Source organism: Mizuhopecten yessoensis, unplaced genomic scaffold, assembly GCF_002113885.1.
Source record: "Mizuhopecten yessoensis strain PY_sf001 unplaced genomic scaffold, ASM211388v2 scaffold6625, whole genome shotgun sequence".
NCBI classification, from domain to species: domain Eukaryota; kingdom Metazoa; phylum Mollusca; class Bivalvia; order Pectinida; family Pectinidae; genus Mizuhopecten; species Mizuhopecten yessoensis.
In genome coordinates this window covers 224,191-247,973 of record NW_018406643.1, presented here as the reverse complement: position 1 = coordinate 247,973, position 23,783 = coordinate 224,191, and the positions used below count along the sequence as shown (strand labels likewise).

The 23,783-nt window shown below is 35.1% G+C and overlaps 1 protein-coding gene across 1 annotated transcript in view; it reads left to right on the top strand.

Annotated features, from left to right (window-relative positions):
* LOC110452344 (transmembrane and TPR repeat-containing protein 2-like) overlaps window positions 1–23,494 on the top strand; it is a 71,969-nt gene extending 48,475 nt beyond the window's left edge. Inside the window, exons 6-13 of the mRNA XM_021500802.1 lie at window positions 9,477–9,538; window positions 9,863–9,985; window positions 14,253–14,331; window positions 14,922–15,043; window positions 15,527–15,608; window positions 16,288–16,402; window positions 16,892–16,955; window positions 17,535–23,494. Coding sequence (XP_021356477.1) covers window positions 9,477–9,538; window positions 9,863–9,985; window positions 14,253–14,331; window positions 14,922–15,043; window positions 15,527–15,608; window positions 16,288–16,402; window positions 16,892–16,955; window positions 17,535–17,717 — 830 coding nt within the window. The 3' untranslated portion in view covers window positions 17,718–23,494. The remainder of the gene's footprint in view (window positions 1–9,476; window positions 9,539–9,862; window positions 9,986–14,252; window positions 14,332–14,921; window positions 15,044–15,526; window positions 15,609–16,287; window positions 16,403–16,891; window positions 16,956–17,534) is intronic.
* Window positions 23,495–23,783: the final 289 nt, after the last annotated feature.

The window sequence follows — 23,783 nt, the reverse complement described above, 5'->3', positions numbered from 1 at the left end:
TCCAATTTACTTAATTTACTATAAATATGATTAAAAAGTTTAAGTACAAGCTAATTAAAACTTTATAGAATAGAATTAAAAATGTAATATGTTAAGTAATTAATAGATGAATTGCTTATGACACTTGAAGTAACACTCATTTCAGATATTACATAACTCTAAGCTTTGCCTCAATTTAATATGAAATCATTGATTTCAGTATGGGAACTAATATGTCTTCGGAATCATCTCAATCATATCCAGTACCACGCATGCGTGGTGCGTGGTCATAAAAAAGTGCTCAAACTCCAGATAAATATGCACTAATAAACTTACTTGTAACTGTCTGATTTCTTATGGTGGTATCAAAGAGCAATAATTCAACATGAATGTGTTTACTCGGCCATAAGTTAAACAAACACAAAATATGAAATGATGAGAATTTTTTTCAACGTATTAAGAGGTTCTTCTGGCTTGAATAGTGAACCAAGGTTGAGAATAAAATCTGTGTTTTAATGGAGACAGGCTTTATGAATATGGGTCCATTGAGTTTTGTCAGAAAATTACTGCCACATTCTGTCATAATGTTGCTTTCAGCTTCATTGAAATAATCCATAGCATTTAGTTTCTAGATAATTGAATATCGCTGTAAACAAACTATATGGTGGAACTCTTTTTGTCATTTCTATTTTCAACATGGTTTCGGAAATCGCTTTTGACAGTTTTAAGACTTTCATAGTATTTCCCCAGATTCAACCTTTTAGAGAGAAGAAAGGACTTTAAATCAGTTTCTGCTTTCTGGACGTTATTGAATCCATGTGGCTATAATCATGATTTCTAATTGTGTAATTACCTTGACAGGTCGCTGTGACCTGATAATTATTTTTTCGGATGTTTCAATTTCCCGTCGTTTCGTCTGCACACTGCACTCACGACGGCGGGATCCCAGGAGACAGCGGCAGTGATGCGCTGTGCGATGTCTGGGTCCCTACGCTACGCGTGCTATACGGGGTCGTCGTGTAGTGTTAACGGTGTTGTATCGTATTGATTCCTCATCAAACAAAATTGAGAATATGACAACCTTATAAATTTGATTTCCAGTGTGTGGGTATGCCAGACAGCCAGTGATCGTTTGACAAGCCTTTGTGCCAGGATTGGAATCATGTTGTTATACTGGGCTCAGATGTCACTGTCTAAAATCAATGTTCACCATCATACCCTGCTCCTGTCACTGGCTCCGAATCATAAACATTCTGGTAGAGGCTTTCAAATGTGATACAGAACTTTCAGCTCGATACATGGGTCTCTAACTCGCAACTGGAAATGATCAAAGATTCAAATATAACAATATATTCTGGTAGAGGCTTTAAACACAATACAGAATTTGCTACATTATACACAGTGTCTCCAACTTGCAACTAGAAGTGTTTGAAGATTTTTTTTGGTGGGGGAGGGGGTCGAGGATGGAGAAGGGAGATGATTATTAACTCATTCACCTCTCAAGTCACATTTGAACCTTACCAAATCAAAGGCTGGGCAAGTCCATTTTAAAAATTGTATTCACACATAGCATTTTACCATGATGCAGAAATTACCAGTACATCTAGTCACAAACTAGAATATTGTAGATAAATAGTTGAATAAGATTAAGAAATGATTTGCCATGTACTTTTTTAGCCACTTTCAAACTTTAAAGGGTAAAAGGAAGACAGGGAGGGCTGTCAAAATTAAGGTTCCTTGCTTAGTTGCTGCCAATTATAAAAGATATAAGACCATTACGAGGGTAAATGAGAATCACGACGCAGATCAAACGTCCATCTATCTTTAACTCAAACAAGGAATATTTTTAATATTTTAGAATTAAAAAGATAAAGCTACTGTACGGTTAATTTAGCAGTGTCAAACTCTTGAGAGTTTTGTTCTTGAGGCAAGTTTTTGGGTTTAGATTTTAGACAACATTATAATAGTGTACATGTTCAATAATGGTGCAACAAATTGATGTTGAAATTGTTTATCTATTTCCTGTTATTTACAGCGAATATAAAACCTGTGTGAAAATAAAGTTTTCTATGTGTAACACAGTAAATATAAGTGTTGTGCAGTATATATGTATATATATTGTATACTATAAATGCAGTATATATATATTGTATACTATAAATGCAGTATATATATATTGTATACTATAAATGCAGTATATATATATTGTATACTATAAATGCAGTATATATATATTGTATACTATAAATGCAGTATATATATATTGTATACTATAAATGCAGTATATATATATTGTATACTATAAATGCAGTATATATATATATTGTATACTATAAATTAAAGTAACCGTAAAATATTACCTGGTATGTGTGTTTTAGATTATATATACCTAGGTACATGTAATGTGGTAAATAGGCCTATATGAATATAAATCATTATATATATTACACCTTAAAGGAGATAATATTCTTATAAAGTGAACACATAAATACACTACAATAATAGTCTGCAAAATTTGCCTTTTCAATCTTGAACTTGAAATTGATTGTGTCAGGGTCTAGAATCAATGTTCATCCATTTCCTCACTGTCTCAGCTGATCATAAACATTGACAGCTGCTTTTAACAGGATACAGAACATTCCACTGCGTCATCTGAGTCTCGACTCACAGCCTGAAATATAACGATATATTGGAATCATGTAAGACTTTTTCTAGCAGTTTTGACTTTTCAGGCAAAAGGATAAAAAGTGTGTACTATGGTATGGCTTATGCAGCTTCTGGTATATGTTGACATGTAGACATCTTTTGCAAATGGTTTTTATTCAAGTCTGGTGATCGATATTTCATATCTTGATTCTAGTCGGCTTTTAATAAAATCTCCAGTCTATGGAGTGGGTTTGGCAGTTAACTTTACATTGGTACAGTATCTTGGGCAGATGATGATGGATATTGTCTTTTTAGTGAAATAATGATATCCTTATTTTTGGATGATCTTTAACAGAGTTGATATAGTGTATGCTTCACTATGGCAGTATGTGATAATAGTTTGGACAGCTGTTGCAGCAATGATGCTGAACTTTGACCTCATTGAAATGTTTGCATTGTGATGTCACCAGTAAAACTGTATCCATACCAGCTATAAAGGAATATGATTTCTCATACTGCTCATTTTAATTGAACTTTTTATGTACGTACATAATAATAGCGTTAGTTTTGTTCTTGTAAGCCAATTCCCCCATTACATGATAAACTAACCATGACAAAATGTTAATCTGATATGTTATTGAAAAACATGAAATCAAAGAAAATCTTTCTCTGAAGTGAAGGCTGCCAACATTTTGTATTTCCAGCCATTTTCCCAAGTTGTCTCCCTTTTATACCCCCCTCCCTGGCCTTTAAGGAAACATCTCCTTCAAGAAACATAGAAGTAATTACTTGTAGGGTACAATGAAATAAGTACTGCCATAAAGACATTGTGAAGTTAATAGAAAAACTTAGAAAGTTATCCTGCNCACCCCCTCCTTGGCCTTTAATGTCAATTAAAACTTGAAATTCATTAACAGATATTTTACTCACCGATATAATTCATAGGAGGTTTCGAAAGACAACAAAATGAAAAAATATTGTTCTTGTGATGCTGAGAAGTACATGTAGATCTCTTGAATCTTAGCATGTGGAATCCATTGTGACAAAAGAGTATGTTCTACATAATGCAGGTTTTAAAGTTTATCACAGGTATTAATTTTACTTTTTCATCTTCAAAGATAAAATCAAAGAAACGTTTCAGTAATATACAGGCCCCAAGAGGCTCTTTGTTTTTGTGCATTCTGTAAATATGAAAGGAATATGATTTCATAATTTACAAACATTTTTTGCAAATTGATTCATTCTCCTCCTTTGAAAACGTAACTGGACGTACAGTCGTGGTCTCTAATGTAGATTTATGTATGCGTGATCGTTGTCTATGTGGTCCTGGGGCTTTACTGGTGGGGTGTAGAAAGCATCAATCAGTGCTACAGGGCACGAAATGTGCTGCACATGAATATTGATCAAACACTGGGTATAGAACTTGGGACGCATTATCCCACAATTCGCATGCTAATTCATGTGTTGGACCGGTGGGTTACATGTTTAATAAGGTGTAGGAAGGCTGTGTACAATTTGTCACATAACTCGAAAGATAGGACATCTTAGTGATGTATCAGTTAATTTAACACAGGTCTGTGTGTTCGATAGATATTCAAATATATTTCAATGTTTACACTTACTATGGAACTACACTCTTTTAAAATCCATTTATGAATTTATTCGATTCATTGATGCATGGATAGGGTGCAAACGTTTTTTGCGGGCTGGAAATGTGATATAAATTGATTACGAGATGGGTGTGGACTTTTTGTCGCCGCCAACTATGACGATCAAACATTTAAACCCTGTAAAAGGTATATTACATAACGACATAATATCGGTTCTGTGGGTTTTAAACAGGTATGAATGTACACATGTATGTATATGTAAGGTAACCTAATCTTACGGAAGAAGATCAGAACAGAGCCAAGAGCTAATTAACTGTGGTATCATAGAGATTGCATGACTAGGGGCAGTTCCTGTAGTATGGACAATTATCGTGTGAAAAACCTGCTTATGTGAGATTTTTAGGAATATGTAGACAAGAAGCTAGGATATTCATAGGAGAATATCTAGAATGCAATATACTTAACATATAGTTGTACCTGTTATTACATGTGAATGGGCAGAGAGACACGTACATAGTGTATATTGTGATCTGGGCAGAAAGCACACATAAATGATACAGGGAAAGTGGGCAACGACACCAGTGGTAGACAAAAAAAATGGTAATGAGCACCTGTTACATAAAAACGTGTGCAGAGGCTATTTGTTTTACAGAGTTAATACGGGCACCTGTTTAACAGAGAGTTAATAGGGGGCATATGTTATACAGGGAAAATATGCAGGGGGGCATCTGTTATACAGACAGTTTATTGGGGGCACCTGTTATATAGAGAGTTAATAGGAGGCACCTGTTATGCAGAGAGTTAAAAAAGGGCATCTGTTTTACAGAGAGTTAATAGGGGCACTTGTTATACAGAGAAAGGGTACAGGGGGCACCTGTTACAGAGAGTTAATAGGGGGCAGATGTTGTACAGAGGGTTAATAGGGGGCATCTTTTATACAGAGAGTGAATAGGGGGAATCTGTTATACAGAGAGTTAATAGGGGGCATCTGTTATACAGAGAGTGAAAAGGGGGAATCTGTTATACAGAGAGTGAATATGGGCACCTGTTATACAGAGAGTTAATAGGGGGTATCTGGTATACAGAGAGTGAATAGGGGGCATCTGTTATACAGAGAGTGAAAAGGGGGAATCTGTTATACAGAGAGTTAATATGGGCACCTGTTATACAGAGAGTTAATAGGGGGCATCTGTTATACAGAGAGTGAATAGGGGGTATCTGGTATACATAGAGTGAATAGGGTACATCTGTTATACAGAGAGTGAATAGGGGGTATCTGGTATACAGAGAGTGAATAGTGGCATCTGTTACACGAAGAGTTAATAGGGGCACTTGTTCTACAGAGCGTTAATAGTGGGCATCTGTTATACAGAGAGTGAATAGGGGGCATCTGTTGTACAGTGAGTGAATAGGGGGCATCTGTTATACAGAGAGTTGTTAATAGTGGCATCTGTTACACGGAGAGTTAATAGTGGCATCTGTTACATGGAGAGTTAATAGGGGCACTTGTTCTACAGAGAGTTAATAGGGGGCATCTGTTATACAGAGTTAATAGATGGCATCTGTCTCTTTTACTAGAAAATGTGGGGCATTTCTTGTAGAAATAATAAATAGAGGGCTCGGGCACATCTTATACAGGGAAAGCGTTGCAGGGGGCATCTGTTATACAGATAGTTAATAGATCTAGAGGGGCACCTCTTACATAGAGAAAGCATGCAGGGGGCATTTACTATAGGAGGCACCTCTTATACAGAAAAAGTGTGTAGGGGCAATTGTTATACATAGCAGTTACCAGTTATATCTCTCCTATACTGCTGTTTCCACCAAGTCACCAGATGACTACTAAAGCCTTTATTTGACAGAGCTATGAAGGCTTGTATTGATGTATAACTGAACTTCAGATCCCAGGGACCATTTGAAGCGGAGAACAGTAAAAAGGACAAGCTCAATAAATTGATCTATGCATACCGCTTGCCTTACATGGTAGGGTATAGATTTGTAGAAGTTAACCAATTTGTATCCCAAACTGCTGGTTTATTATGTCCTGGGAGACTCCACGTCCTTATATACAGCTATTGTTGTCTGGATCCATAGCCTTTTTCCCTGGTGTAATTGACCTTTGAAGCTGGGCTTATGTTTATGTAATCATAACACCTACCAAAGAGAAGTCTACCCTCAAACAGAATTAATGATACAAGTCTGTGCTGTAACAAGTGTTTGACTGGCTTTCTTCTCTGCTGCAAAGGATCGTACACTATTATCCCGACATTTCTACCTTTAGCAAGAAGAGTTACATAACAAAATGCATTTAATTAGGTTCTCATGGAGAATTTGATCGAATGCCGGAGAGTACTGAATGTAGATAGATTGATGAATTCCTGCACATTTTAAAAGAATGAAAGTATTTGCTACATCTGAAAACCATGGTAATAATAGTACAGACAAATTCCATTCTTTTAGCTGTGTACTTCAGAAACAATGTAAAAGGAATTACTGATTCCATGTTGTAAGAGTACAGTATAATCTGTATAAACAGGCCCCTTTCTAATTCGGATCCCTGTCTATATCAGATTTGATATTTAGTCCAAGTGAGCTTTTTCCGATCTTTAATTATAGTGTCTATCTACCCTGTGTTAAATCAGGACCCTGTCTACTCGGGAAAAACTGGCATTGTTTTAATGATCATTATGCTTTAATCTTTATTAATACAAAAAATGCTATTTTACTGACATTAGATATGTTATATTTTTGTTTACATTGTTACACTAGAATGTTAAATGTTCTCCCGTACCAGTACCAAAAACTTGTACTACGTATTGGAAACTGTTTATTCCTGCATGACTTTAGCTTGGATAAATCATTTCTGAAAAGAAAGAAAAAAACATACCTTGTTGGAAATTGAGGGGAGGTAACTGTATATTTGAAAAATCGGAGTGCAGTGGGATAGGGATCCCTGTTTACATGTAATATCTGTTTCTAAAATGTTTTTGACATCACTTTAAAATCTGGACCCTGTTTAAAGCGGACAAATGTTTTAGTTCCGATCATGCTCCGTTAAAACACACACTGTACTAAGTAGTGAAGGATTACTTAGTAGTAATTAATAGCTGGTAATATGAAATCTTTATGAGATTCAGTCGTGTTTCTTTACTGCAAACAATTAAAATATGAAAAATTGAATTTTAGATTATCTATATTCTTGATGATTACAATTTCTAGAATTTCTGTTAATGAAACAGATAAGTTTGTGTTTATATTCATTTAGAATTAGGGCCCTCAGAAAATAAAAGGGGCCACACCCAGGAGTCAAAATTCAACATAAAAGTTCAATAGGTACATTATTGTGACCATGTAATTAAATAGCTGTCTGCCAGAAATCTATTTTCAACCTATCATTAAATATAATAATAAAAGTTATATATCTTTTAAATATATTCTGTGAAAAAACAGAAGCTGCATTTTTGTGTGGTTTTAACATTCACACTGCGATATTTTACTGTCGGACATGTTAACAATTAACTGGAAAATTGCAATATTTAAAGATAAAATCTCGACTGCATGCATTTGATATCAGGGGAATGAATCTAGAGATTGTATCAGCATGATATTTTGAATATCTTTACCAATATACCTGTATACCACAGTGAACTTAGACCTAGCCTTTTGTTGGTGAATATATTGGCATACTGGTAGTACAGGATTTCACATGTACAGGATTGAATATCAAACTGTAATGTGATATATCTGAAGATTTGGAACTTGGCTGGTGCCAAATTTTCTCAAAGTTATCATTTCAATTCATTTTTTTTTATTTGAATTTTCTTTAACATTAATGAATAAGAAATTCAAGTTTACACAAGACTATATATGAGAACAGGGAATATGAAAATTCTCATATAAACACTTAAATTCAAGAAAATACTTTTCCTTGGCAAACTGACTTCTGGTATAATATACAAATGTATAGTGGAGCTAATCTTGATAATCCAGTCAGATTTATCTTCAGCAACACTAGCTGGACTATGAGATGGAAGGAGATTTGTATAAAAATATACCATGTATGTCCCTATACTGGCTATGTTTCTCTACAATTATCACCTGTATTCCCTATAGAGTATCTATACGGTGTATAACGTTATGGAGATGGGCAGGTTTCCGGGCTCTTGACAAAAGATATATCATCAGCCAGTGATTGTTTTAAGGTGAATTTGGGGCCATCATAAGGCCCCTTCCCCAGGAAAATTTCTGCTGTATTTTCCCAGTGTCAATAAAAAAAATCACTCTATTTTCCAGAAATCAAGCTTTGTATGTATAGTAGTTTCCCAAAATTACATGCACAGGCCCCTGCAGAAAAGAGGTGGAAAAATCTCATATAAGATTGCATGTAAACTAAAATCCAGTCTTCTGTTTCCCCTAAACTAGCCTATACTTCTGGTTAGATGGTGAGACAAAACTTGATTAATGGTCACACGAGACAAAACATACACAGTAGTGGTGGCCGAATTAATTGGGCTCCACTGTACTGTGCCAGGCTGCTATGGGAATGGATCTCTGTCCTTCTGCATGCTGTCTGAGGCAGTTGTACAAGGATCCTTAAAATATAAATCACAATATGGACTAAGGGCATTCAGGGGCATTTCCGGCCTCATCAGGGATTTAGAATTAGTTATATTCGTAATATGGAATAAATGAAGTACGCAAATATGAAATTTTAAATTCATTTGACAACTGGCTTGGGAGATATATGGCATTTCAAAGAGAGACATAAACCCGTATTTTCATAATAAAATGTCTAAATATCGTCTGCTGTGCGCTATTTGGTTACAAATTGGTCCATTTTGAAGCAAATTCATTACTCTTCAATCTTTGAAAGCCTCTGCATGCACCAAGCAAATAAATATTTGACATTGTCATACCAGTATTCATTCGTAGAAAAGAATTTTTGTTTGTCACATGGGGAGGCTTTCAATTGTGCATGCTAACTTCCAAAAACACCATATTTCGGATATTTTTGCATGTCAATGCAAATTCATTGCCATGGTAGAGTATGATATGTATAATATAAATTGATAAATAAATTCAAGTTGAAATTTTTACTTTTTATCAGGCCAAAAATGACCCACAATGCCCCAGGCCCTTTATTACCGTAGGCTTATTGACTTGTTGATAGATACATGTATATGGATTTATTGTGCTAACTTTGAGAATAATCTAGTCCTAATTTAATTTTTGTTATTTCAGTGGCCCATCTAAACCTGGCTATCATCTATGCCCTGCAGTCGAGGTACGAAGAAGCAGAAAAGGTAATTATGTCTTTATGGCCGCTATTTGGAAAATATTTTATAGATAAATATTTAAATACTAAGGTCTGTTTGTCTAAAAAGCAAATAATATTATCATATATATAAATATACATCTGTGCTAGATATTTTGATGCTAAAAATTATGTCCTTGAAATGATTAATAACATAGTAATACAGTGAACCTGTAAAATATGACCCCTGATCATGAGTATTCCAACATCCTGTGTAAATCCTACATATTGCTGTACTCCCACTTTCTATAAAAAAAACCTGTATATAAATTATGCACCAATTCTAGTAAATGAAGTATCTGTCTCTTTGCAGGTGTACATGCACTGTGCAGACTTGGACACATCAGGTCTAAAGGACCCGCGTCTGCATGAAAACACCAAGATCTCAGCCTTGTATAACCTAGGTCGGCTCTATGCGGAGATGGACAGGAATCAGGTATGCAGAATATTTCTTTGATGTCTCGTGTTCTTTATAAACAGGTTAAATTCTTCCTAAACAACCGTTTACCATATAGAGGAGGTAAAACGTAAAAGAAACCAGTCAAAAGGTCACCCAGGAGGTCTATATTATTTTCCAGCTTTTTTGAGACCTGTTTAGCTGATAGCAATAGGGGCATAACTGGTGTTGGACCCCTTATCATGGTATGAAAACAATATTGATTTTGACCCAATTACAGATTTACTACAATAATAAATAATTGTTAAATGATAAACCAATTTGAAAATCTAGCAGTCAAAATTCTTCTTTAAAAATACAGCTTCATTATGAGTTATTGTCAGGTTAGCCATGTAATAGAAAAGAAATAGAAAATATGTCAATGTTAAAACAGGATACCAGGGCATGCTCGAGGGAGGTGGAGGAGAGATTACAGTTAGGTGTCAATATCAAAACAGGATACCAGGGCATGCTCGAGGGAGGTGGAGGAGAGATTACAGTGTCAGTGTTAAAACACTGCATTATGGTTGTATTATGGGGGAGGCGGGGCTCTGAATAAAAAATGTGGATTGCAATTTAATGTCTCAACATTTCCTCTGTAAGAGAAGAGAATTATATTTATTGAACCAGCATACTTGAAAACCTTCAAGCAACTGGAGAAATTGAATTTTAGTTGGATAAAAAAACCCATAAATAATAGCTTGGAAAAAACGATATATGTGTATGGTACTGAATAATGCTGTAAACCACTTGGTAACATGTAGTTAGCGAGAAATCTACCAGAGAAATCTGCGTTTGCTTGACTTAAAGAAGTTTCTTGTACAAAACTCAATTAATTGCACAAGTCTAGAAGGGAACGTCCTTCATACTGACATCCTTAAAATTAGAACATTAACCCACTCACCCCTAAAGTCACATTTGAGCCTTACCAAATAAAAGACTGGGCAAATCCAGTTGATACAGGCACAGTTCTGAAGTTTTCTATATAGGGAACTGTACAATAAGGTATTAGTAATTCAGTACTTGTCTAGTTAACATTCCCTGAGACTTAATTATATGTTAACGATACGAGACAGACATAAATAAATCATACAGAAAAGTACATATTACACCGTGGTGTGTATCAGATTTATACAAATTCTAAGTCTAGTTGTTCCAGATGTAAGTTATATTAATGAAGTGTACAGTGATATTGTTTCCCCAACGTCTCACCTGTGCATGTTTTACCTGTCGAGAATTCGTTCCCTCCTCATTCCACCAGCTGTATGGTTCACCTGTAGAGAAATTTGACTCTACATTTGTCGGATAGTATTATTCACACCTGTTCTGAATAACACCTCTGGATTAAAAAAAGAAAATTTGGCATGAATATATTTATATATTTTACCCAGTAATAACTTCAAATAAATTCAATTGTTTTTTTCAATTTAAATAAATGTAAATTAAAAACAAAAATTGTTTAACTTCAGATAAAATCATGTAAATTTAAAGAAAACGTATAAAAATTGTGCACATTTATGACTATTTTAGTTACGGTGGCATGCCATTGAAAGGGTAAAATACCTGTCACTCAGAATCTTGTTTGGTCTGGAAATCAACACTTGTAATCTATAAAATGTCCCGTCAGACAATTATACAGTTGTACCATGATGATGCTATTTAGTTGTCAAACATATGTGAAACACACAAAAAAAATTCTGATTCTCTACAACATGCACACAGCTTGATTTTTGAATGTCGTAAAACTAGTATTTCACAAACGCATGTGATACAAAGGAACAAAAAAGATGTTTGACTCTCGCTTGTGCACAAAGGAATGTTTTGAGTGTTGTTGAATTTGAAAGCTACACTAGGCAACATATCTAAAGTAAATAGTTTAATGCCTAAACTGTGGGTGATAATTATTTGCCTGTTGATACGTTAAATGAACGTTGTAAACATTTCGGGGTGAGATAATTAGCTAGTTACATCAAACGGCAAAGTCATCCTGCGTGTATATATAACCTGACTTTAGATGGCTTTTCTCATGATTTTAACAGCTCTCTTCAATTTATGAAATCAGAATTGAAAAATGAAATTAAGATGTTAAACTGTATCGCGAAACAGCAAAGGTAAAGACCAGCTTCATCCATCACCATCTACTCCCGAAAACTGTGATGTTAGGTTCCGTCAGATTAACATTATGTATGGTACAAATGTTGTAAAATCGCATAATACTTATTATTACTTATATTTAACAATCTGATTAAAACACATGATATTAATCTATCACCTATGGCTTTAACGTAGCTGTCAAACCTCCCTCCATTTGACCAAAATTTACCAATCTCCCTTGAAACTCCCTCATTCAAGTGCAAACTCACACAAACTCAAAATCTACATCCTGTGGTCAAATGATCTCCTAGCTACTGCAGGGTGTGTGTAATGATCATAACAGTTGTGTTTGAATCAACTTATTGCTTTTTGGGCTTATTTTGATACATAAAAAGGGAAAGATATATTGAGCAAAGCAGTTTCAGTCACGTTTTACACACTTACTTTAATTTCTCCCTGATCACAAATGAGGAATGAGGGTGATCAAACTCATTGGAGATGAGGAATGAGGGTGATCAAACTCATTGGAGATGAAGAATGAGTGAGATCAAACTCATTGGAGATGAGGAATGAGGGAGATCATACTCATTGGAGATGAGGAATGAGGGAGACCAAACTCATTGGAGAGGAGGAATGAGGGAGATCAAACTCATTGGAGATGATGAATGAGGGAGATCAAACTCATTGGAGATGATGAATGAGGGAGATCAAACTCATTGGAGATGATGAATGAGGGAGATCAAACTCATTGGAGATGATGAATGAGGGAGATCAAACTCATTGGAGATGATGAATGAGGGAGATCAAACTCATTGGAGATGAGGTATGAGGGAGATCAAACTCATTGGAGATGAGGTATGAGGGTGATCATACTCATTGGAGATGAGGAATGAGGGCGATCATACTCATTGGAGATGAGGAATGAGGGAGAGCATACTCATTGGAGATGAGGAATGAGGGAGAGCATACTCATTGGAGATGAGGAATGAGGGAGAGCATACTCATTGGAGATGAGGAATGAGGGAGAGCATACTCATTGGAGATGAGGAATGAGGGAGAGCATACTCATTGGAGATGAGGAATGAGGGAGATCATACTCATTGGAGATGAGGAATGAGGGCGATCAAACCCATTGGAGATGAGGAATGAGGGAGATCAAACTCATTGGAGATGAGGTATGAGGGAGATCAAACTCATTGGAGATGAGGTATGAGGGAGATCAAACTCATTGGAGATGAGGTATGAGGGTGATCATACTCATTGGAGATGAGGAATGAGGGAGATCATACTCATTGGAGATGAGGAATGAGGGAGACCAAACTCATTGGAGAGGAGGAATGAGGGAGATCAAACTCATTGGAGATGAGGGATGAGGGCGATGAAACTCATTGGAGATGAGGAATGAGGGAGATCAAACTCATTGGAGATGAGGTATGAGGGTGATCATACTCATTGGAGATGAGGAATGAGGGAGATCATACTCATTGGAGATGAGGAATGAGGGAGATCATACTCATTGGAGATGAGGAATGAGGGTGATCAAACTCATTGGAGATGAGGAATGAGGGAGATTATACTCATTGGAGATAAGGAATGAGGGAGATCAAACTCATTGGAGATGAGGAATGAGGGAGATCATACTCATTGGAGATGAGGAATGAGGGTGATCAAACTCATTGGAGATGAGGAATGAGGGTGATCAAACTCATTGGAGATGAGGAATGAGGGTGATCAAACTCATTGGAGGTTTCAGAGGTTGACACCTACGTGTAAAACAGAGTGTATAATAAAGATCTGTATTTCAATCAGATTACCCAGTAATATCTTAATGATTAGAACCCCCAAACATGGTAATTATTTACACATATTACTGTATGTCTTGTAAGTTTGTAATATCAAATGTAACCATGAAAATTAGACGAATAGTTTAAACATGATAAAACATTCAGCTCTGTAGCCCTCCAGTCCTAGATAATAAAGGCCAAGCATATTGGTTACCTTAGCATTTCATTTTTTAGGGATTTAGATTTAGATGTATCGAGATTTACAAGGGTGACTTCAACTTATATGTCATCTCACTAGAAAAAATATTGGAATATTGGCTTCTTGTTGTGTTTATATCCCAGATATCAATGTTATTCGTGTAACAGTATTGGCCTGATTTTATTGACAGGATTCTATTGCTATGTACAAGGAGGCGCTAAAGAGGCGGCCAAGTTACTACCAGCCACAGAGCATCTACAATATGATGGGTAAGAATCCAATACAAAGGTCTCAGGAAGGACAGGGGGCAATAAATGGCTGATCAAAATCGAAAAATATTCAGTTTGATTTGTTCGAACTAGTCCATTTAAATATTTATAAAACTGGGAAATGTCCCATGGTGAGGTTAGATGTCCAAACAACTAAATAAATCTAACAAATTGTTTGTACTATTGATGACACAGAAGAAAAAAACATCTGTCTTTTGTTAAATAATAATAGTGTTTTAATACAGATAATCAATCACAGATGATCTTTCATTCTATTGAACTAATCTTTAATTCTGTAACATGCTACATTTGTCTATGTTCATTATGTGTTTATTGTTAGAAGGCTTAGATTCACAGAGAGAACATCACTGAGATAGCCTTAGTTTTGGGCATCCATTCTTTTATCATTACCTCAATAAAAATAGGTGGGGAAGGGATCTACCCTTGATGATAGAAAAGTTGATTGTTTTGGATGTTGTGTTCTTACTAGCTCTAGATCATCATCTCACAAGAGCAGTATATAAAAACGTACCAGATTCTGTTTCTCACTCTCGCCAGTCTGTAAATTCATGGAATGTCGTGTTTTGCAGGGGAAGTGTACCTAAAACTCACTCAGTTTGATGAGGCTGAGTACTGGTACAAGGAGGCCCTAAGGGTCAAGACTGACCACATCCCTGCCCATCTGACCATGGCAAAACTCTTCCAGAAAAAGGTATCTTTTAACTTGATTATCACACAGCATTATGTGTCATTTACACAAGTGTATAAAAACTTTAACACCCAATCTGATCATGGCCAAACTTGACCTGAAAAAATATCAAGGACAACAAAATCTTATTCATTAAATCTATGGATCATTGAGTTATTATACTAACTAGAAAAGTATTGAAGTTAAAAAAACCACAAGAAATAAATCTTGTAATATTTAAATCCACATTTATTTAAAAACCTTTCCATTATAATTATAATGATAAAACATATATTCCAATATTCAAAAATCGATTTTGAAGACAGGAAAATAGCTAGTTCTATATATTCTATCTGAAAAACCTTGAAACTGCAGTTCAATTGTATCTTTTATGTACATATTCTATTGAAAGTTAAAAAAAACATTTTAAAATTGCAAACGCCTTATTCAGTTGAGTTGAAATCATTATGTTCAAAGTTAGATAATTTTTTTTTAAATTTTCTACAGAACATGGTACAGGTGGCTGAGGAATGGTACCAGAAAGCCCGGGATATAGACGCTGGGGACCTCAGTGTTCAGCATCACTATGGTAACACAATCTTAATACAGAATATCTAACCGTTTCCCATTGAACATCATTTATTTTCACTAGTATGACAAAATACTTCAATATCTTCCAGATTGTGCCAGCACAAGTGAAAATATTAAAGAATTTTGCCACAAGAGTAAAACATAGATGATATTCAATGGGAAATCATCTAATTTTCTGTTGATATTTTAAGAACTTATGTTTTAAGAATTTTTAAATCAAGAAAATAAAACTAAAATCAGTGGAAGTGCTTCAGAAAATCGAAAATTCTTTATTTTGTTGGGTGGAACCTCGAGTTTATTGGAACAAACATCTATAATGTCACACCTGACTGTCATCCCTGAACACGCGACATACAATCTCTCTTGATTTATTGGCTTCTAATTCTTATTTTCATTGCTTTAAATATGAGAGAGCGTGATATTTCAAAAGGGATTTTTTTTTTTTTGATACATGTTTTTTCACAGTAGTGAAAAAAACCATTTTCATTAAGTGAATAAGTTCTGTTTAATTTAATATTAACAAGCTTAAAAAGCAATTTACCTTAGACCATTTTTCCGATATCAGTGATAAATACCACAGATTAAATGTTTACTGGTAATGGCTATATTTAGAAACAAAATCATAGGGTAAATTGATAGAGTATAGTCTTACCTATATGTATTGTATATCCTTACAGCTCAGTTTATGGCAGAGACAGGCCGACTGGAGGAGGCCGCCCAGATGTATCTAGCCGCTGTGGAGAGAGCGCCAAATGACTTCGAGGTTGTCTTTAATGCAGCTAACATCCTTAGGTTGGTGACAATTTTATACAGCAGGGATTCTCCTACAAAGGCTGGCTCACTCAAATAAGTTTTTTTCAATACCATATGAAAGTAATTGAATATTATTTACTCTCATGAAAACTTGTAACAGTAACTGCTCAGCCTGTTTATAGCCTGTTGAATTCCTAGTTAAATATGCTCTTCCCAACGATTGAAAATCATATTTGATCAATCTTGACATGGAAGTTTTACATATATAAGTGCAAAGCAAAATAGTGCTATAGCTGTATTTTTACTGCAGTTGAAGTTTATTGTAAAAGGAATCTGAACCCCAAGGAATGCAGATAGTGGTTTGCTTTAGACTACATCTGACTGTGATAGTTCACTAGTGTCCAACAATTATTTGCCAGGATACACTTATATGATCAACAATTTTCAGCCTGTGTTTTGAGTAAGGGTGTTTGTAGTTTACTTACTTTAAAGTGGGTTTTTTCTTTCAACATTTTACATTCTTTGCAGACAAATTCAGGACAACAGTCGATCTGAGGACCTTTATCGACGGGCAGCTCATCTCAAACCCCATGTAAGTGAACTCATGTGTTGTTATCACAAAACAACAGTTCACAAAGCATTCTGTCGTCTGACATCTCTTTTTGTCATCATAACCATATGGTTTGGATTTATTTATTGAGATATGACAGATATGATACTCAGTGTTGATTCAAGATCCTTTTTTTGTTTTAATATAAAATAAGATTTGATGTATTTAACTCTCAAAGTACAGCCATGCTGTAAGCTGCAACATTTTGGGCACTGTCAGTTTTCTATCTCAGGTGCTTTTTAAAGGAAAGCTTGCCTATGTTAAAGTCATTCACCTATTAACACTTATTTACTGCCATATATATTATGCTGATGGTACATATTTTGCACCTCATGTTAAATTTACCTTTTTGCTCAGGGTTGAAAAAGTCAAAAAATGAAATGACAGAAATGTCCTGCCTTACAGTGTACTGTATATGACAATTAACATTCAACAAATGTTGTCAACATCCCACAAACATCCACCCTCCCCTCCAACCCACTTTATATGTTGTTTGTATTCTGTAAAGTTAAACATGGATTGTAAATTAATGAAAGTCAGGAATGATTTTGATTGTTACAGGTTGCGACAGCTCACATGAACCTGGGTGCTATGTTACACCTGAATGGTAAACTGGCTGAGGCGGAGCACAGTTACCTCGAGGCCCTCAGACTCAAACCTGATGACACCACAACCAAACAAAACCTTGTCAAGCTACGCAATCTCATGAAGAAAGATACGAGCAATGGAAAGGCAAAGCGATGACACTGGCCCCAAGTAAACTTTACAAGGGAAAAAACAAAAAGGGCCTTTGAGCATATTTATGAATATTCATGTTGCCAGCTTTAACAGAAAGTGAGAACCAATCAGTTCTTTCGATATATGTAACGTGACGGAAAGAAAACTTTGTCACTTTGCAACAGATTGGCCAAAACCTTTTATGGCAAGGACATAGTCATTGACATCTACAAGAGCCTTGCAGCAGGTGAACAATCCATTAAAACACTTCACACTGGTATACACTTTCATTAGAAGGTGTGATTTTGGATTAATATCGTTTATGAAGGATATTGGTGCCTTTCATTGTCCTATGTACATACTGTATACCAAGATGATTCATGTGGTTGGAGAGTATATCAGCTTGTGTTAGTATGACCATGACAGATATTAATTATTCTGTCATTAAATTTGTCACCTTGTTATCATGGCCTTGCCAAATGGCGGCCCAGCACTACATTCATTATGTTTCCTGTGGGAGCAATGTCGCACTTTTGAGAAAAGAGCTTTTGCTTTTACTTAGAAAAGTTTTTAAAAGCTGATTTTGAGAGAATGTGAGAGTGAGCTGGACAGAGTAAAAGTGTGTGCTGGAGAGAGACCGGCAGAGAGACCGGCAGAGAGTCCGACAGAGAGTCCGACAGAGAGTCTGACAGAGAGTCCGGCAGAGAGTCCGACAGAGATAGAGATACTGTGAGGGAATAACTGTGATGTACTGATGTGTCAGTTATTTTAACATAATATATTTTTAAAAGTCAGATAGACTGTTTTAGAGATGCGAAGTTGTGTCCATGCATCTGTACAGAGAAGGTTTCAGATGAGATGTCAAGTTTTCCTAATTGGTGATAAAATTCGGAAAATTGTACATTAAAGTGTTCAGACAGATCTACGCAGGAAGGGGAATAACTCATATAACCCATAGTAAAATGGTTTTACCCAGATGGTTCTGATAATCTACGGTTGTCTAGAAATATATAGGACACTCTGCTTTAGTGTAAAATTATAGAGCTTTATACCTTATAACAAGGTAAAGACAGCCACCCCTCCCAATCATTTTTTACGAGGGTGACTTTATGGGGACATATGTGCTGAGAATTCCTAGCCCCTATTGGATCTGACTTAAGTTTTCTAATATTGTGTTGTGGTATCAATTTAAGTGCACTAGCTACTACAGTGTGAATGTGTGTGTGTAACACTCGTGGACAAATTAGTCGCCGTGTATAGTCAAAGTCTTTACATGTTATATAGTCACAGCTAGTGAGATGTTGCCAAATTTCTATTCTCTTTAACTCATTCACCCCTAAAGACACATTTGAACTCTTCCAATTGAAAGATTGGAATAGTTCGTTGTGAAATTTCAGGGGTGAATGAGTTAAAATTTCTACCTAGTTGCTTTCAGATGTTTTCTTTCTTTATATATGATATATATATATATATAATTCTTTACTGTCTTTGTTCTTATGTAGAAATTGTCATGTTTATGTGTTACAGTTATTGTCATATTTCTTTGTCGTAGAGTTTTTCTATTATTTCTGTATTGTTTAATTTATTGATTTTGTCTTGTAAAGAAATAATATCGGTGAGATTACATGGGTGTACACTGTTGGCGAACAAATACTTAAAGGAATACTTTAAAATATCTTGGATGTGGACTGAAATTGGTAAAATGTAGGGCTCTTATATTTCCTAGTTGGCCTGCTGATAAGGACAATTGATTGTGAATCGTTTTGTGTAAAATTTAAACCCAGCACATTTTTTCCCTGAACAAAAAAATTTAAGTGAGGCCAATAATTTAATTCAGTTTTACTGTTTATGTTTATTGACATTTTTAGGGGAGGACTTGACACACTATATTGCAGAAAAGTTAATTTGCGTTTTTCATTTTGAAGGATAAATTGATTACAAAATTTGTCTTATGAACACTTACCTGCATGCATTAAGCTAATGCACAGGGAGCCGGAATTATTCTTGTTCTGGCTGAAGGGAAACCTATGTACTAGATATCTTAAGGATTTTCATAAAAAGTGTTATCAATAACGTTTGGAGAAGAAGGGGAGAACTTGAGGCATATCAGAAAAATGTAGGAGGCAATTTACTTTGACATTCCAGGACTTCTCAGGTTTAAATATAAGGTTTAAATATAGATAGCTTTTGACAGAAAATAGGGGGTCACATTATTGGTAGATACTGGGTACAAATGCCCGGGTGTCGGGTGTTATTGACAACGCCACATTTATACTACAAAATATGAAAAGTTTATAAAGGGAGATAACTCTACAAGTTTAAAGTGTAAGGAAGCATGTAAGTCCTAAACCCTAACATAAATAACAGGTACAATATCATACCTATATACAGGTAGAATTAAGTTTCAATTTCAGTTTCGACTTCATTTGTGGCATTTTATATTATCATTTTGTCAAATAGGATCAATGGAACTTAGTATGTGAGTACGTTCTACACATGTTAAAATTCTGCCATGCAGTTTCATTCCTTGTGAGAAATGTTAAAGGTTGGCAAGCAAGTGTAAGGCACTAGCAGATATTCTAAGACACACACACAAGGCTAATACAATATTACAGAAAATAACAGGAAAATGCCAAACTCTGACAATATTGCCAAATTAAAAAGTATTTTCTATGAGATTGTTGTCTCAAAGTGTTTTAGTACATTGGCTTGATACAATATATATTGCCCTCATGAAGAAATTCACTGAGATTAATTGTAATGTAAGAAGGATATTTGATTACAAACCTAAACATAGCTGTCATTGTTTGCATGGCTGTTATCTTCTTTTGAAGGAATTTGAAGTAATATATTACTGATGTGCAATTTTTTCTTATGGAACAAATGTTTAGAAAGGCAGTCATCTTAAGTACCAATGTGATAGGTTTTGATTGCTAATGGTTGAGAGATTGAGGTGAAAGTTAATGTTCAGTTATCGGCTGCATGCTCAAGTAATAGACTTGCTCTGACGTCAAGTCGTTAAGGTATCATTTTTGTATCAGCAGAGTAAACGAATCGTCCGATGTCCCATGTTTTTTCACACATGTAGGGCGGAACTGTGAAAGAAAGTCATTTGAAAAGGTCATTGATAGTGTCATTTTTGTTTGTTGAATAATAGAACATTGTACATTTGTCATTATTTATAAGTTCGTGTGTGATTATGGAATATTTTGATAAGAATCTTACGATTTTATACGCAAGTCTACAACAAGATGCTACATGTTTTGTCTAGTGGACTGTTTGTCCGTTAACTGTTTTTCTGTCCCTAAAATTTAAAATTTTAACGATGTATGTGTTAACACTAGACTAGTCAGAACCAGAGGTTAAATGAATGGTTTTTCCCCCTTTTTTATCGAGCCATAATAATATGTCAACTTATCTGTCCAAGCTGTCAGTTTGGATTCCTTAAAAATCATTGATTTCATTTGTGCACTGTGGAGATATGGTGCTTATACATTATAGGACATTGAGGTCAAGGTCAAACTAACAGGTCAACTGATCTATTTAATTTCAGATCCACTGTAAACTATGGAATAGTGTTGTGCGATAAAATGTTCAGGATTCAAGGTCAAACTAACAGGTCAACTGATGAACGTGTCATTCATTCATTGAAACTCCTGGATGATTGTATTATCACCAAATAGTGTGGCAAACACATTCAGAACTCATTTAGAGGATTTTCCCCCAAAAAATGTACAGTTCCAATACGTTTGAACATTATAATCCATCATGCTTTATAGAAGCAGTTTCCATATACAACTTTCAGGACTCGCATACAAACAAGAGGTCAAAGGTTGAAAAATGTTTTCTCCGTAACCCCAAAATTCTTATTCTTAAGGTTGTGCCTGATTTTGTTAAATATTTCTTGATCAATGGTATAGTGATTAGATTATGTTTTCCACTCCACTTGTAGAATGTTCACCATAAGGTCAAGGTCACAGTTACCTATTAGTAAGGGTAAAATTTTAATCAATGTCTTAATATTTTCATCTGCCCTATCCAAAGGACAAGCATGGGACCTTGGCAAGACACATCAAAACTATTATATATTTACACGACCATTTCCTGGTGTGTTTGGCCTCTGCGGTCTGTTACAAGTGCCATAGCTTTCAATTACATTGACCCTGCTGCAGATGGATCTAGAGGTCATCTACAATATTAAAGGTTAAGGCTAGTCACTTCAAAGCACTGAACATCGTAACAGAACACATTATATACATGCAAGTACCCAGAAGAAAATGTATTTTCTATTGGAACAGTTGTGGTTAGGACTTTATTATCTGTGCTACACAATTTTAAAATTGTTTCAAATTTTTATTGTATTTACCACTGGTTGTGAATTTTGCCTCTTGTGTTCATTAGATAAAAAGTACCGCTTTGAAACATGTACGCTGCACTAATTAAAGTTTTTACTTTAAAAAAGAATAAACAAATAGAAAGAGACGGTACAAGTTAAATTGTAGCACTTACAGGCATGGCACAGATCCAAAACCCTTGGTCAATACACACATATAAGGATCAGTTAAGTTGTGATCTACATGTGCCACACCCCTTTGAATTGTAGAAGTCTTAAATATTACTTTCTGACTTCATTTGGTGATGTCCAGAGTTGATATTGTAAACATGCATACTTTAGCAGTACTTGTATTTCCACAATTTTCAGATCAACTCTGTAGCACTGACTTTAGTCTGTTCCTCACTAGGATCTGTAGATAGTTTCTGTAGAAGTATCTAAAGGTACCAAGGTAATCAGGAAGGATCAGTATACACTGTGATTTGTTTAGACCTATATTTGTATACAACACCTGATCAGGTGGGAATCCGGTAAAGTTACACTTGATAACTTAAATACAACACACATGCAGCTTCAGAACAGGAAATAGAGCGGGGTAAATTTGTGCACCTTAATTGGCATAGTACATCTAAAGAAGTTAGAACAGCAATTGTAAAAATAGTTTTAACATCTGTACTTTGATCATGGTAAAAATGCGTACATCTGTACTTTGATCATGGTAAAATGAGTACATCTGTACTTTGATCATGGTAAAATGAGTACATCTGTACTTTGATCATGGTAAAAATGAGTACATCTGTACTTTGATAATGGTAAAATGAGTTCATCTGTACTTTGATTATGTTAAAAATGAGTTAAATGCTTTGGCTGAAATCCTGTGTTAGAAGAAAAAGCAATTAAGATTAAGTGTTAGCTATTTGATATTGTCATACTATCTTTGTTAAGTTCTTTTAACATTATATTTTTCTTTCAATGCCAAATATATATGCCATGTTAACGTTGCTAATGCATGGAAAGAACAACAATATTTTTCAGCCAGATTTTATAATATCATTCCTATATTTGTTTAAAAAAAATCCTGTTGTGTGGTCTGTTTTACTACTGTTTTACATTCATACATCATTCTACTGCTTTAATGTTATATAAATGATTCATGCTGTAACTTGTATTTATCAAATCTGACCAAATATGGACTAGGTCTGTTGGACCTTTGACCTGACCGAGCAAATCTTCCATTTGTTTAGCCTGATGACTTCATCAGACTGACCTATGTATACAGTGTAATGGCCTATTTGATAGATGACCTGTTTGACCTTTCACCTGTTGTCAGAATCTATCTTCAATACATTATGCAAATTTCAGCTCATCCAGCATTGTTAGTGAATATGTATATAATTGTTGTTATGAAATTTATTATTTTTCGACATTCCTGAAGTTATATTATTATAAGCAATAAAATTTTGCTTCCTTATGATTTGTGTCATGTTTTCACTCACCTGTGTATATAAATTTCACCTGTTAAATTTGTCATCAGCGGTGTTTACTGGTACAAGCACTATACCTATACTGGTACTCATTTACATAAAATCATATATATCCATTTATACCTAGTTAGTAAGTTTGTTATACAATGAAATACAGAATGGAGATCATCATAGGGGAATGCAAGAGGGCCAGGTGGGAGAAGTGACCATTGCTACCTAGTATATCTTGTAGTTGGTAAAGTTCCACTGGAATTGAGGCAAAGACAAAATCAGATT